Consider the following 14,460-nt stretch of genomic DNA (forward strand, 5'->3'; position numbering starts at 1 on the left):
CGAGCGGTCAAGGTGGCAGCCTACCGCTCTGGGGTACCCGGGTTCGAATCCAAACGGGTCGAAAAATCCCCAGGAACTTTTCGGGGGATGGTCCGTTCGGATATGTCTGGCCCCGTCCCTCACCACCCGGCAGCCCAATTGTGGGCCTGGGCGAACCCATAATGGGCTTGCTATAAGAGGTCCTCTTAGTTAAGGTGGAAAGATTGATTAGTTAGTTAGTTAGTTAAGGTGGAAAGATAAAAAAAGACAAACACTATCACAAAACTCAGAGATTAAGCAGCAAACACTTGAAACAAATACAGTCAAACCAGCGAACAACGGCCATTGACAAACATAAAAAAATGACATTGTTCAGAGGTTACTTTGTATGAATTTTTGTTTAATATCAAGAGAAAATCTGACACAAAGCAACGCGAATGTCCGAGTGCTACTCGAACATGTGTTAGTAACTAAATCGGGGATCGGAAGTTGGCAGCCTAAGGAGCTGTCCATAAATGATCCCACACGGGAGGGAGGGAGTTACGATAAGTCGGACAAGGGCGGGAGTGTTGATCTTCAGTGGATATCTAGTTTATATTATTCAATTTTATACAGTTTACACATTTTATTATATTTATTTCAAAATTTCTTGTGTTTTGTTTTTACATATGGTATCTATCATTCATAAAGTGATAAAGGTTTTAAGGGGAGTCTAGTTTTGTTGGATGTCCGAAGAGGAGGGTTACAGAAACTTGGACAAACTGGGATAAGAGGAGGAGAGAGAATTGGGCTTGATGATATCTTTTCTAAAATTCAACGTTTCTAACATCTTGTGGGATTAAAACAGATAAAATTCAAACTTCTTACTGTTTACCTAAGTCAAAGGCCTGGGAATAAAAGGGCCTTTCTTAGAATCTTTTTTAGTTTACAGTATGTCTTGGTTTACTGAATAATAATGGATATAGCCTGTCTGATCTGATATATATCTGTTTAACTGGCCTTTTGCTATGTTTGAGTTTGAGATCCCTGATCTAAATCAATGTCAGACTGGAGAGTTCAAATAAAAAATGCTCATATAAAAATGGCAGGATTTAATTAAATCTGGGAAACTGAACAGTTTAATGAAAGAAAAAGGTCGTGTGTTGTAGTTAAAATTCCTAAAAATCAGAATGGGAACTATATCTAAAATATGAGCAGAGGTTTCAAAGATCCATCATCTGATCAGAGTTGCAATATGGTGTGGAGTTTAATACTGAATATCAACCTTTCTCATGACTTGATCCGGCCTTATTTCCACTTGGAAACAAAGGAGACCAATCGGGAAACAACAAGAGGGAATGGAATTAATAAGAGCAAGGAATTCAGAGAAAAATCTTTTAAAAACCCAAAGTTCAAGGACAAGTGGCAATTTCCCTCTCCCAAGTTCACAAGGTGACACTGCATCCTTTTTTCTGTACTTGTGTCCTGCTATCATTGTCATTGAAGCACTATTGCATCTGTCTTCAATGAACTGCAGGCATCATCACCTGTCCTCAGACTAACCATTATATAATGTCTCCAAGCTTGATAACAACACTGCCCTAGGGCTGCCAACACATCGAGGAACTTTGTTGAAAATGAATTGAACTCTTTAGACCATAGTTTCAGTGGATCATCTTTTGCACAAAATTGAAAGCTACCAGTTTATTTCCAAATAAATGGGTATCATTGGGAAAGGTGCTTCGCTTCTGTATATCCACCATCACCCACATACCATCCTTATTCATCTTGACTTAAGTCAAACTGACTCTCCATTCCCCAGTTGGCAAACCTCACACATGGTAAAGTGTTCAAGTGTAAAATTTCAAGGTGATGAACAGTGTGTTTTAAAGAGATGAACAATTTGAAGGCAATGAACAGCTGATTTTATTCATAATGTTTAATATGACAAATTAAAAGTCACCTGAAGGTTGCTCTTCATTATTTACTGTGTTTTGTTTAATGTATTTTCCTGTAAAGTTCTCTCTAGTTGAAGTTTTTGAACTTTTGTTTTTGCAAAATCCTTTTCTACATGCTTTGCATAATCTGTATATTATACAGATTATGCAAAAGATGTAGAAAAGGCTTATTGGTTACAGCTAGAGTACTCTGAATAGGAAAACTTTAATTATGGCCACCCTGTATTTTCAATTTTGAACAGAAATAACTTCACATATAGTCACTGTATCAGTTTTTATTTTTTATTTATCATCTAAAATAATTTAATGAATTAGATATTTAATGTAATAAGCAATTTAAAAATTACTTTCATGAGTTACATGATGACCATGTATACAAGTTGGTAATTTAAAGATAATTTACTTCCTTGATTGTATACATGAAAACTTAAAAGTGTAGATGTATTTGTTTAATTACAGTTCCAGTTGGTTATTCTTAGTTCAAGATAATTTACATTACATTTGTCCTAATTCTTTTGCTTTTAATGTTGCTGCTTCAACAGCATTCATCATAGCAGCTCTGACACCAGCTTTTTCCAAGGCATGAATTCCTGTTATAGTGGTACCTCCTGGAGAACAAACAGTATCGCGAAGTACTTCCGGATGTTCTCCTGTTTCCAAAATCATTTTAGATGCTCCCTACAAAAAACTTTATATATAAATAGTTTATAAGAATTCTTAACATTATTCTAAATGTAGTAAATAATGCAATTTTAATAAGTGGTAAATTCAATTAAATATATTTAATTAAGCAATTTTTTATTTTAAAGTACAGGTAGCCTTTGGTTTATGCCGGCTCAATTTACGCCAATTCACAATAACGCCGCTGTGCAATTCGCCATTTCGTAGTGTAATTCCCCAATTTTCCCTATGCTACACTGATTTTCATTTCAGTGTTGACATATTTACCAAGCCGCAACATTGTACATTCATTAAAACAAAGATTTTTATTGAATATATTCATTTTTTCTGTTTAATATTATTGGGTATGTATACATTTGCATTAAATTAATATTAAAATACTAAACGTTTAGGTACCCATGAGTCAAGTTATTAAACTTAATAGACCAATAAATGGCGTCCGAATCCATAGCATCAGTGAATTTATCCCATATCAGTTCGTTCAGGAAAACACCTTATGACGCATTAGCACTTCCGGCAATCACAAACTATCGTTAGTGAGACAAATCTACTTCTCGTTGGCCAAATGATACTTTCTTTTATTAGCCAGACGATATCTACTTCTTGTCAGTCAGACGATATCTACTTCTTGTTAGTCAGACGATATCTATCTCTCCTTGGCCACATTGAATTTTACCGCTCAAGCTGACCTTATATATGCACTACGGCAACCGGTGGTTGACCAATTAGTGTCTCCACTGTCTCCACAACGATGTAGAGCTACGGACGTTAACCCGTCCGTAGCTCTACGTCAGGTTAACATATCCTTTCAACTATGGAAAGTTTGACTAATAAACTTTGTGAGTTAGACAATGATTGGGAGCAAAGTGCAAATGTAAAAAGGAGCATCATCACATCCATTCGACCATATTCCGAAATTCTCAATGAAAGAAAACAAAAATGTAAACAATTAAAGATGGATACTTTTTCCGAAGAATGTAAGAGATCCGAAACTAAAATTTTTTAATAAAAACATTTACTTTATTTTTTTTGATAAAATACATTTTAAAAATTAAATTTATTTGTATTTTGTATTTTATTGTATTAATAAACAAAATTATTTGTGTATTTTTTACTTATGTAGAACCTAACCCTATACCTCAGTGTAAATATGGGTTCATTTTATGCCGATTCGATTTGTAGGAATTTGTACAAATGGAACTGTGGAGTAAACTGAAAGCTACCTGTATTTCACATAAATTAATTTTAGATTTTATTTAGATGTTCAGCTGTACAATCTTAATTGAGTCATGACTATCAAAGCTTTTAATGATACTGTATTTTGTACAGAAAAACCTGTTAGATGTCAGAAGGATTCTATGTAGATCAGAGGATGGGAAAATAAGGTTTTAAGAAACATTTTAGCAAAATAAAACATTGGCTCCTTAAATAATGGTTGGTTCATTAGTACAATCAAATGATATAGAATTGTTCTTTCACTGTTAGGATGTAATCTGATTTTGATCCATAAATCTAAAAAACAGTGAATAGGATAAAATATACATTGCATATGTTAAGCCTAGTCATTGAAATATAGTAAGACTTTTGTATTATGAAGTTCTATATTAAAAATTTCTCTTTTCAATATATGAAAAGAAACTCAACAAGTGTTTAATGAGTCAAGATACAGTATTTATTCAAGTTAAGTACTTTTCAGGTTTCTCAATTCCATCTTAACATCAACAACAATGTTCTGACAACATTTTACCATTTTTGTTACTGTGTTTAAGGTAACAAATTTGTTCGTTTTTATTTATTTTTGATTCTTACTTGATGCACAGAAAATATTATATTATTTTCTTGTTTATAATTTAAAAATATCTGTTAATAATGTTAAAAAAAAAAGAAAGAAAAATTCAAATTTGTAATGTTAGTCCACTACAGTAAAAAAAATCAAGTACAAACAGTTGTTCTATTAAATTGTCAGAATATTGAATGTTAATCTGAAGATGAAATTGATAATATCAAAAAGCATTTAATCCAAATGAATATCTTGACTCATTTAAAGAAATTCAAAATTAAAATGTTTAGTGTCAGTTGGAATATTTAAATTTTTATACTAGGAGCTTGATTTGATCTATTTTATTGCATTTTGATGACTTTGATGACTTGATGACATTTTGATATTTGATGACTTGTTAGTACATACTGCTATTACAATAATATTGACATTAATTAATGTTAATATAANCTAATAATTATAATATTTTCTAGAACAATCTGCTTATCTTCAGATCAACAGTTTTTAACCATGAAAAAAACAAAATTTCTTAACAGCAATTTATAGAATAACAAGTAAAATGGCAAAGCCGCATTTGGGACAAGACTATGTCTTGGAGACTCACTACTAAGCAGAATCACTTTGATGCTCAAGGTGAGTCTTGTTCTCATTCTCCAATCTTTTTTGGTATTGCTGCTTTTGAGCATAATCATTCGAACTTCGCCGGCTATGACCACGAGGTCGTCCACAATGCATTTTTGATGAAATTAACCTATCCAGATATATCCTATCCAATGTCAAAATTTCTTTTCATTGCGTGATGGCAAGGGTTGAATTTTTGTCAATGCGTAACGAAAATTTCCCGTTTTTGAAAAAAATAATCACGGCTATTGTATTGTCCAAAATTATTTTTTTATTTTGCACAAACATTATACAGTTTAACCCGATTATAATGTCATTGGATGTAACAACAACCCTAATATAACATCTTTAGTGGCATGGCTAAAATCTGTACATGGCACGTCCTACCTTGTCCGTGAGGTTCACGTTGACCTCAACCACGTGTTATGCTGGTAAAAATTAACTGAGAAATGATCCAAGCAAATAATTTACTTAATTTGGATCGTCTACACGATATTTACAATAGTGTTGAGATATAATATAAATCGAAGATTGGCACAGCTGTCGAATTGAAAGGTTAACTAAATAAAGTAAAAAGATATCTCTCCTCATTGGAGTTTAGGAACAAAGTGAGGTCAAAGGACGAAGGTCACGCGGTGGCGTCCTCTGCCCTACACATCAAATTTTTATCAGTCCCACAATTTTACTATACTAGATAATGTTAAAAAAATTCACTTGTAACAATATAAAACCATTTTAATGTCATATTTGAAGAACTCCCAAATTAACAGAATTAGATTACAAATTTTATTTAACATAGAAGAAACTACGTGTTCAGTCCTAAGGTTAGAGTTCACTTCTTAGAATGACTATGAGTGGTACTCTGCCCCACCTACTTTGGTGGGGTGAGGTGTCTGTTTTGCTTGTCTGTAGAGGATCACCATTTTGGATTTTATTTTGACTCAGTTCTCAGTCCCCTGACTACCTGAGTCCGGATTTTTAATGTGCAAATGATTTGGGAACCTAATACTCTGTGCCAAATATCAACTCTCGACATGTACTCCTTCATACCTCTATGCTGGTAAGAAAAAATGGCAGTACAATTTTATAAACAAGACATAGTCTTGTCAATAATATAAGTTGTACAAATTTAAACACTTATTTTTCTTATAAAAAACAAGTCTTATTTTAAAAAAAAAAATTTTTTTCAATTTTTAAGAAAAATAAGTGTTTAAATTTGCTAGTAAAATCTGTTTTAGTGAAGTTTAATTACCTTAATGATTAACCTTAGAAAACTACAGCAGTACTTCTTTGAACAATTCTAACTTTGAATGCAAAATTTGCCAAAAATTCATAATGATGCTTTGAAGTTCGAACTGTACACATAGTGAAAAACTGTGCTCAAAGCCTAAATGCAATCTGTCACGTGTCCAAGTTGTCTCTCGCTCTTGCATTATGCTTGTATGTTTTCAGTGCTTTTTTGCTTTATTTTTAATGTTTGATTATATATACTGCATTGTGTGTTATTTGTTGATTTTTAACAATTTCTTCCTGCAATTTTTTATCGTCAGCAGCTTTTGGTCTCCACATATATTTTTGTATCTTTTAGTTCAAAATCTCTCAAATGGAACTTTTTAACCACATTTGACATGTTAAAGTTTAGGAGCCTCTTCCCCATACACAATCACAAGAATTTTTACTGTTTGTACAATGCTATATCCTTTCCAAAACTCACCAAAATGCTTTTGATCCAAAGACATTACTTGATTTTATTTAAATAAATAGTTAAGTAAAGAATTTAAAGTAAACTTCTAAACAAAAATAATCTCACATTATCTGTAATATATTAAACTAGCAGATGAGCCTGGTGTTGCTTGGGCAAAAAAATAAACATTCAGATTTTTAGATTCTTTCATACTTCTAACCTTTCTATTATACTATATTCTAGTATTTGATTTATATAACTACAAATGTTATCTTACATAAGGGTTAAAACACCAAGTGCCTAAGTGCCTAACGTCATGCATTTTAAAAATTCTTTAAATTGTGAGCAGTAGAGGAATAGAGAATTTTGAAAATGTGTTAGGTAAGGGTTTATCATACCAAGTGAACAATCTAATAAATTTTGTAGTCATATAAATCAAATACTATAATATAATAAATATTAAAACAAAAACTATATAAAGAGTTTGGTTTTTTAGCTTACCATTTTCACATTTATCATGAAACTTAAACAGTATGAAATGACACAATTTCATTGGTCAAGTAGACACCAATTGAAAATGTCATATCTTAAATTTTTTCTGATATTATAATTTTTTTTCTACCTCTAAGAATGTTACCTCTAAGAAACTGTTCCATTCATAGCCAAATATCAAATGGTCGTCTGATAACAAATCAAATTTCACAAAAATTGACCAAATATTTAAACTCGGCACCCTTGAAAAACCACTGAAATCATATTTTGTGCAGGCTAGTAACCTTATATTTTGGATTTTCCAATTCCAGGCCACCATACCACTGGTCCAATAGAAAGAAGGGACTTCTGTAAAAGGGGTCAAAGTAATTTGAGAAAAAGTAGTCGTTGACCTCTTCCTAAAAGAGAGGATGGTTAACTTCTACTGAATAATACTGGTCTACTATTAATATTCGAAAAGTGATCCATGTTATACAGGTTGTGATGGCTCTGCACTTGATGAAGTTGCTAACCATAATGTCCAAAAGACTTCATATGACTTGTGTAAATAAAAAAAATCTTGTAAAACTGTGAGAATAATTGCTTTTATGTTATACCCATGCAAATACATTCTCAGTGAGATAAGGTGTTTTTGCATAGGTTAAGAAGCATCTAGCTGGGTATTAATTATTTTATGTTATAATAAAGTGTTTATATTTTTGCAACAGATTGTATAAATTATGTGGGAAGTATTTTCTCATGAATATCGCATTTATAGAAAAATTATTGGACTGAAATTATTGGACCTATAAATTTTGATTGTTGTCTATCTTTATTTCTGTCTGTCTGTTCTTCCTCAATCTTGAGAAAGGAGTTAGATACATGAAAGTTGAGATCATATGTGAAAAGCCTAGGGCATGAGCCCAGATTAACTATATATGAACTTCTGTTTTGAAACAGCTATCATGTCACTTTGATTCAAAATTTTCCCCTGAACAGAGTTAGAAAGATGACCATTATGACTCTATTGTTGACAGGTATGATGCACAGAGGCAAAACCACTTCTAAAAAATTGAGAACATTGTGATGAAAAGTTGCAGCCTGGCATTGTGATGACATCACAATAAATAATTACTCGTTAGAATTAGTTTGGTTCATTTGGTTACTGCAATGTGACACATGAGCAATCTGCCGATAGGGATTCTTCCTGGGATGACTTTTATGGGAAGCTGGACACTATTTAGATGAAGAAAACCCAGAAAGCTCCATGTGGCCAGCCCATTTGCCATGCCTGAATCCATGACTGACTAATTTCCAGAGTTTGATGGTTTTATGAACTTAGCTACTGAAGGGTGCTTATTAGAATTAAGAAATTACTGTTCAGAAGTGAAAAACTGTTAGATGTGGAAAATATACTTATAGGTGTTTCACAGGTTAACATTTTCAATTGCACACAGACAAGTGCTATATGCTACCTGTCACAGTAATTAAGTGAATATAATATATATATATATATATATATATATATTTTAAAATGATATCCTTTTTTATAAGAATTATATTTAGTTTATTATTTTGTTAAATTTTTTTCCAATAGATGGTACTACATGTAAATAAGCAAATCTAATGTAGATAGAAAGTAATTGATTTACAAAAATCCAATAGATATTTTGGAATGGGATGTATGACATTATCTAAGTTAGGGGTATATAAAAATGTAACTGTCAAGTGTTGTAGCAATTGGTTGAACGGCCTAGGAATGTATAGCGAACAAACAAACATTCTCATTTGTATATACAGGAGGTATCAGAATGACATTTTAAAAATTTGGGGGATTGTAGAGGATGAAATTTTGAACATTTTGATATAAGGAACCTATAGCCAGAAATGTGATATAAAGTGTCTACAGCGGTAGGAAGTGCTTGACCGCCCTTCACTTTGGTAGCTACCCTTCCGTCCATTGACATCATGTTATTGCTGCAGATGGAAGACTGTAAACACACAACTACAGTGGTCTAACTGAGCCTCTGTACAGGACACTGTATACAGCATTTAATACCATCAGAGAGGAGTGTGGCATCTTACAGAGAGTTGAACAAAACATGGTTCGTTGTTGCAGATTATGTAACGAAGTTGTGGTCGTCACATTGAACATTTACTCTAAAGTAGTGCAGCCACTGATTCAATGTACAGTTTGATTGTACTCTACTCTTTTGTCAATAAAACTTGTCATAAATACTGTATTCTGCTGTTTCATTCAGCGTACCGACCACACAGAACGTACAAAGTGCTGTAGAAACTTTATATCACATTTCTGGCTATAGGTTCCTTATATCAAAACGTTCAAAATTTCATCCTCTACAATCCCCCAAATTTTTAAAACGCTATTCTGATACACCCTCTATAGATGTCATAAATGTTATAATTAAATCACACATCTATGTTCAGATGCCTAAGTGGACAGTGTGCAACCAGTAAATGTAATTTTCATTGGGCTGCAATTTGAAAAAAATGTAGACTTATAAATTCCTACTGTCATCTGTTTGTCTATCTTTAATCTTGGGAACAGAGTTAGATAGATAAAAGACAAGACAAGATATGGAAACCTTAAGGGCAGGAGGCCATGATTAACTATATATGAATTTCTGATGTAAACTGGAAGTCATGTTATTTCAATTCAAATATTTTCTCCTGAAAGGTGTTAGATGACTGGCACAACTCTATTGTTAAAGGAAAAGTATGGTGTACATGGGCAAGCAACTACTAATTTGGGGTGGTGAGCATATATTTTAAATTAAAAATATGATGAAAAATTGCTGCCCAGTATTGTGACAATGTCACAATAAATAATTGCTAATTTTATTATACAGTATATATGTTATGGACCAAGTGATTAATTAACAGTCATTATTCATAATGCCTAGCCATTATGAATAATGACTAAAATGGGCATGCAGTCTGATAAATACTGATTAATTTATTAAATTGACCAGACATTATGAATACAGCTACATTCTCTTTGGACAATTTGATTTTAAAAATACTCCACTTTTTTCATTAAGAATTATTTATTTTTTGTGAATTATTTCAAAGTATTTTAAAAACAACATGCAATCTTTTAAAAGCAAGTATTATTAACTTATTTTTTAAATTGATTAGAAACTGAAGTTTAATAATTAGTATTAATTAAACTAAAGTTAATGAAAAGTATTGTTAACAAATTTATACTTCAATCAAAAAATCAACTTACAGAAAACATCTGGAATTTCATTTTTGATATAAACAAGTAAAATGGCCATATTTGGTACAAGACTATGTCTTGGAGACTCACTACTAAGCAGGATCACTTCAACACACAGCGGGTCTTGTTCTCATTCTCCAATCTTCTTTGGTATCACTGGTTTTGAGTGCCTGTTTGTAGAAAGTGTGTCACCATTTTGTATTTTATTTTGACTCAGTTCTCAGTCCCCTGGGTACCTACAAGTCTGGTATTTCTATTCATGTGTGATTTGGGCACCTAATACTCTATGCCAAATGCAAGTCCTGACATGTACTCCTTTGTACTTTTAAGCTGGTAAGCCAGGACAGCACCACAATTTTATAAACAAGACATAGTCTTGTCAATTATATAAAAAAATTAAATGTTTTTTAGTTTATTTATTCAAGCAATTAAGATTTTGATGACATTGGAATTACATAATTTTTTTTCTTTGTAGCATTTGCATCTATTAGATTTGCAACCAATTTTGTAGCATGGGCTATAGCCTTGGTGTCCAGAAATTGACATTCTTGCACATTCTCTAAGTGAAATTTCAGCACCCGGTACATCTCCAACAGAAATGAAGTATTCTTTTCAAACAGTAAATTGGTTTCTGGAATATAATAGATTTAATATGCCATATTTGGTACCCAGTTTGTAAACATTTTTATCGTCAACTGCAACGACACTTAAAATATTTTTTCCATCACTGTGGGCTTGATCTACATCTGGTACACAAATCCTTACTGTATCACCAACATTAGCTGCTGTGTATTTGGAATTCAATGTATCAATCATTTTTTCTACTTACTTTTTAAGATTAGACAAAGCCATTTTCTTTGTTTTAGACATATTTCTTATTTTTTCTTCTATTTTTGGATCAACTGTTTGGATTTTTTCTTCGCCATTTACTGATTCTGTAGTACTAATAACATCCTATTTTTGCATCTTCACATGTTTTTGCATTGTCTTCACATGAAAAAGATCTAACCATGCTGGAAATCAGCAAGGTTAGATCTTTTTCATGTGAAGACAATTCAGATCTTTGAACTTCATCAGTTATATTGCTATATGAGGGTGGCATTATCTTATAATGTTTTCTTGGATAATACCTGATCTTTCACAATTTGAACAACCTTAACTTATTTCATCAATAGTTTTAAAAAGTCTCCAGATCCTCCTCCATATTAACTGGGTATAAAATTCTTTAGTCCAACTTTTAACTTTGCTCCAAACATAGCCTCATAGGGACTGCAGTTAGTACCAATATGATGTGCTTGATTTTTCATCAGTTGTACAAAATGTAATCCTTCCAACCATTTGTTAGTATTGTTAGTCTCCAACCAAAAAACTAAGCATATTTTCAACATCTTGATTACATCTTTCTACTGAGTTCTGACTTTGTAAGGGCTCTTTGTAAGGTTTGACTTTGTCTGGGCTTTCCATGCACCATTTTTAACTCAGGCCTGATACTACACATTTCTTTGAAGACATTATTGGCAAATTCTCTGCCATTATTGCTTTGTAGATTACTCGGTGCACTGAAAATTGTAAAAATGCCTAAAAGAACATACACATTTTCAGCCTTTTGATTTTTAATAGTTGTGGTTGAACAAATTTAATCAAATGATCTTGAAACACGAGTATAAATTTATATTGCTCATCGGCTTGCAACTGCATATCTATTTCATTACATAAAATTGATTTAACTACCAAGCCTTTCTTAGGAATATTCTGTTTTTTTCTGACAGATTTCACACAAATACAAATAAATTATGATCATCTTTCTTGTAATATTTTTATATTTCATACTTAATTCTTTTTTCATATGGTTTCTACTGCCATGGTCAATAGCAATATGGGCATCATGATCATCAATATCTGAAATATTTCTTCAGTGTGAACATAATATTTAATCAAAATACTTTCTTTTACAGGCACAATTAATTTTTCTATTTCTCTGATAGATACAACATCATATCTACGTAAACACTGATATTCTTCTGGTAACTTAGAAGTAACTTTCATTTTTGACTTTCACTTTTTGTATCATTGACAAATATGATGATTTTGTAAAAATTTGACTGCTCTGATCTTTTTCTGCTATTAACTTGTCTAATCAGTTGTTGTAGTGATTATTCATATCACTTAATGATTGTTCCATGAACATTACTTTTATTCAGGTCCAAAATTATAAATAATCCTATACTAATGATTTTGTAAACTTACAAAAACTGAAATCAATAACTGTTCTTAAGATCAAAGATCAACAGAACTTTGAAAAGGTTAAAAAGTCAAAAAGATATGAAAATAAACTCAACTGCTTATACATGGTATTTACTAAGTCAGTGGTTCCCAACCTTTTTTCATTAGCGTACCCTGTGACATGTCATATCTCCAGATTGTACCCCTCATTTAAGAAATTGAGTGAGTACCCGTATTGTTAATTTTACATATTGTAACTTTAAATTAAAGAAAAAAAAAGTAAATGAAAAAATGTAGAGGAGAAGGTGGTATTATGGAACCCCAATTACATTTTAGTGAATTGTAAACAAGGTATCATAACTACACCCACAGTTTTTGTGCGAAAAGTACCGGTAACTAGTAAACTAAATGTTCCTAATTGGATTTTTCGCTAGTGTAATTATAAGTATGGTTTTTGAAGGCTTTTGTACNTGTATTTTGTATTTTATTGTATTAATAAACAAAATTATTTGTGTATTTTTTACTTATGTAGAACCTAACCCTATACCTCAGTGTAAATATGGGTTCATTTTATGCCGATTCGATTTGTAGGAATTTGTACAAATGGAACTGTGGAGTAAACTGAAAGCTACCTGTATTTCACATAAATTAATTTTAGATTTTATTTAGATGTTCAGCTGTACAATCTTAATTGAGTCATGACTATCAAAGCTTTTAATGATACTGTATTTTGTACAGAAAAACCTGTTAGATGTCAGAAGGATTCTATGTAGATCAGAGGATGGGAAAATAAGGTTTTAAGAAACATTTTAGCAAAATAAAACATTGGCTCCTTAAATAATGGTTGGTTCATTAGTACAATCAAATGATATAGAATTGTTCTTTCACTGTTAGGATGTAATCTGATTTTGATCCATAAATCTAAAAAACAGTGAATAGGATAAAATATACATTGCATATGTTAAGCCTAGTCATTGAAATATAGTAAGACTTTTGTATTATGAAGTTCTATATTAAAAATTTCTCTTTTCAATATATGAAAAGAAACTCAACAAGTGTTTAATGAGTCAAGATACAGTATTTATTCAAGTTAAGTACTTTTCAGGTTTCTCAATTCCATCTTAACATCAACAACAATGTTCTGACAACATTTTACCATTTTTGTTACTGTGTTTAAGGTAACAAATTTGTTCGTTTTTATTTATTTTTGATTCTTACTTGATGCACAGAAAATATTATATTATTTTCTTGTTTATAATTTAAAAATATCTGTTAATAATGTTAAAAAAAAAAGAAAGAAAAATTCAAATTTGTAATGTTAGTCCACTACAGTAAAAAAAATCAAGTACAAACAGTTGTTCTATTAAATTGTCAGAATATTGAATGTTAATCTGAAGATGAAATTGATAATATCAAAAAGCATTTAATCCAAATGAATATCTTGACTCATTTAAAGAAATTCAAAATTAAAATGTTTAGTGTCAGTTGGAATATTTAAATTTTTATACTAGGAGCTTGATTTGATCTATTTTATTGCATTTTGATGACTTTGATGACTTGATGACATTTTGATATTTGATGACTTGTTAGTACATACTGCTATTACAATAATATTGACATTAATTAATGTTAATATAAAATGATAATGGTGAATTAATGGAGAAAATTTTTCTTGAAACAAAACCTTATGGATACCTTCTTGCACTGAAACATACTAGTCCATTATTCAAACTATAGTTTGGGTAACTCTTAACAAATATAAAATAACTTTTTCTAAAGGTAGGTAGTTAGAGCTTATACTAACATTAAAAATTATTGTAATTAATAATTAAATAATTATTAA

At 31.3% G+C, this 14,460-nt stretch overlaps 1 protein-coding gene across 1 annotated transcript in view; it reads right to left on the reverse strand.

The window, feature by feature from the left end:
* Window positions 1–2,190: 2,190 nt before the first annotated feature.
* The window catches only part of LOC111631652 (pyrroline-5-carboxylate reductase 3-like), a 38,871-nt gene continuing 26,601 nt past the window's right edge, over window positions 2,191–14,460 (reverse strand). Inside the window, exon 5 of the mRNA XM_023375950.1 lies at window positions 2,191–2,594. Within this exon, the coding sequence (XP_023231718.1) occupies window positions 2,412–2,594 (183 nt within the window). The 3' untranslated portion in view covers window positions 2,191–2,411. The remainder of the gene's footprint in view (window positions 2,595–14,460) is intronic.

This window comes from Centruroides sculpturatus, unplaced genomic scaffold (genome assembly GCF_000671375.1).
Source record: "Centruroides sculpturatus isolate CEXI.00-Female unplaced genomic scaffold, Cexi_2.0 scaffold762, whole genome shotgun sequence".
Classification (NCBI taxonomy): Eukaryota; Metazoa; Arthropoda; class Arachnida; order Scorpiones; family Buthidae; genus Centruroides; species Centruroides sculpturatus.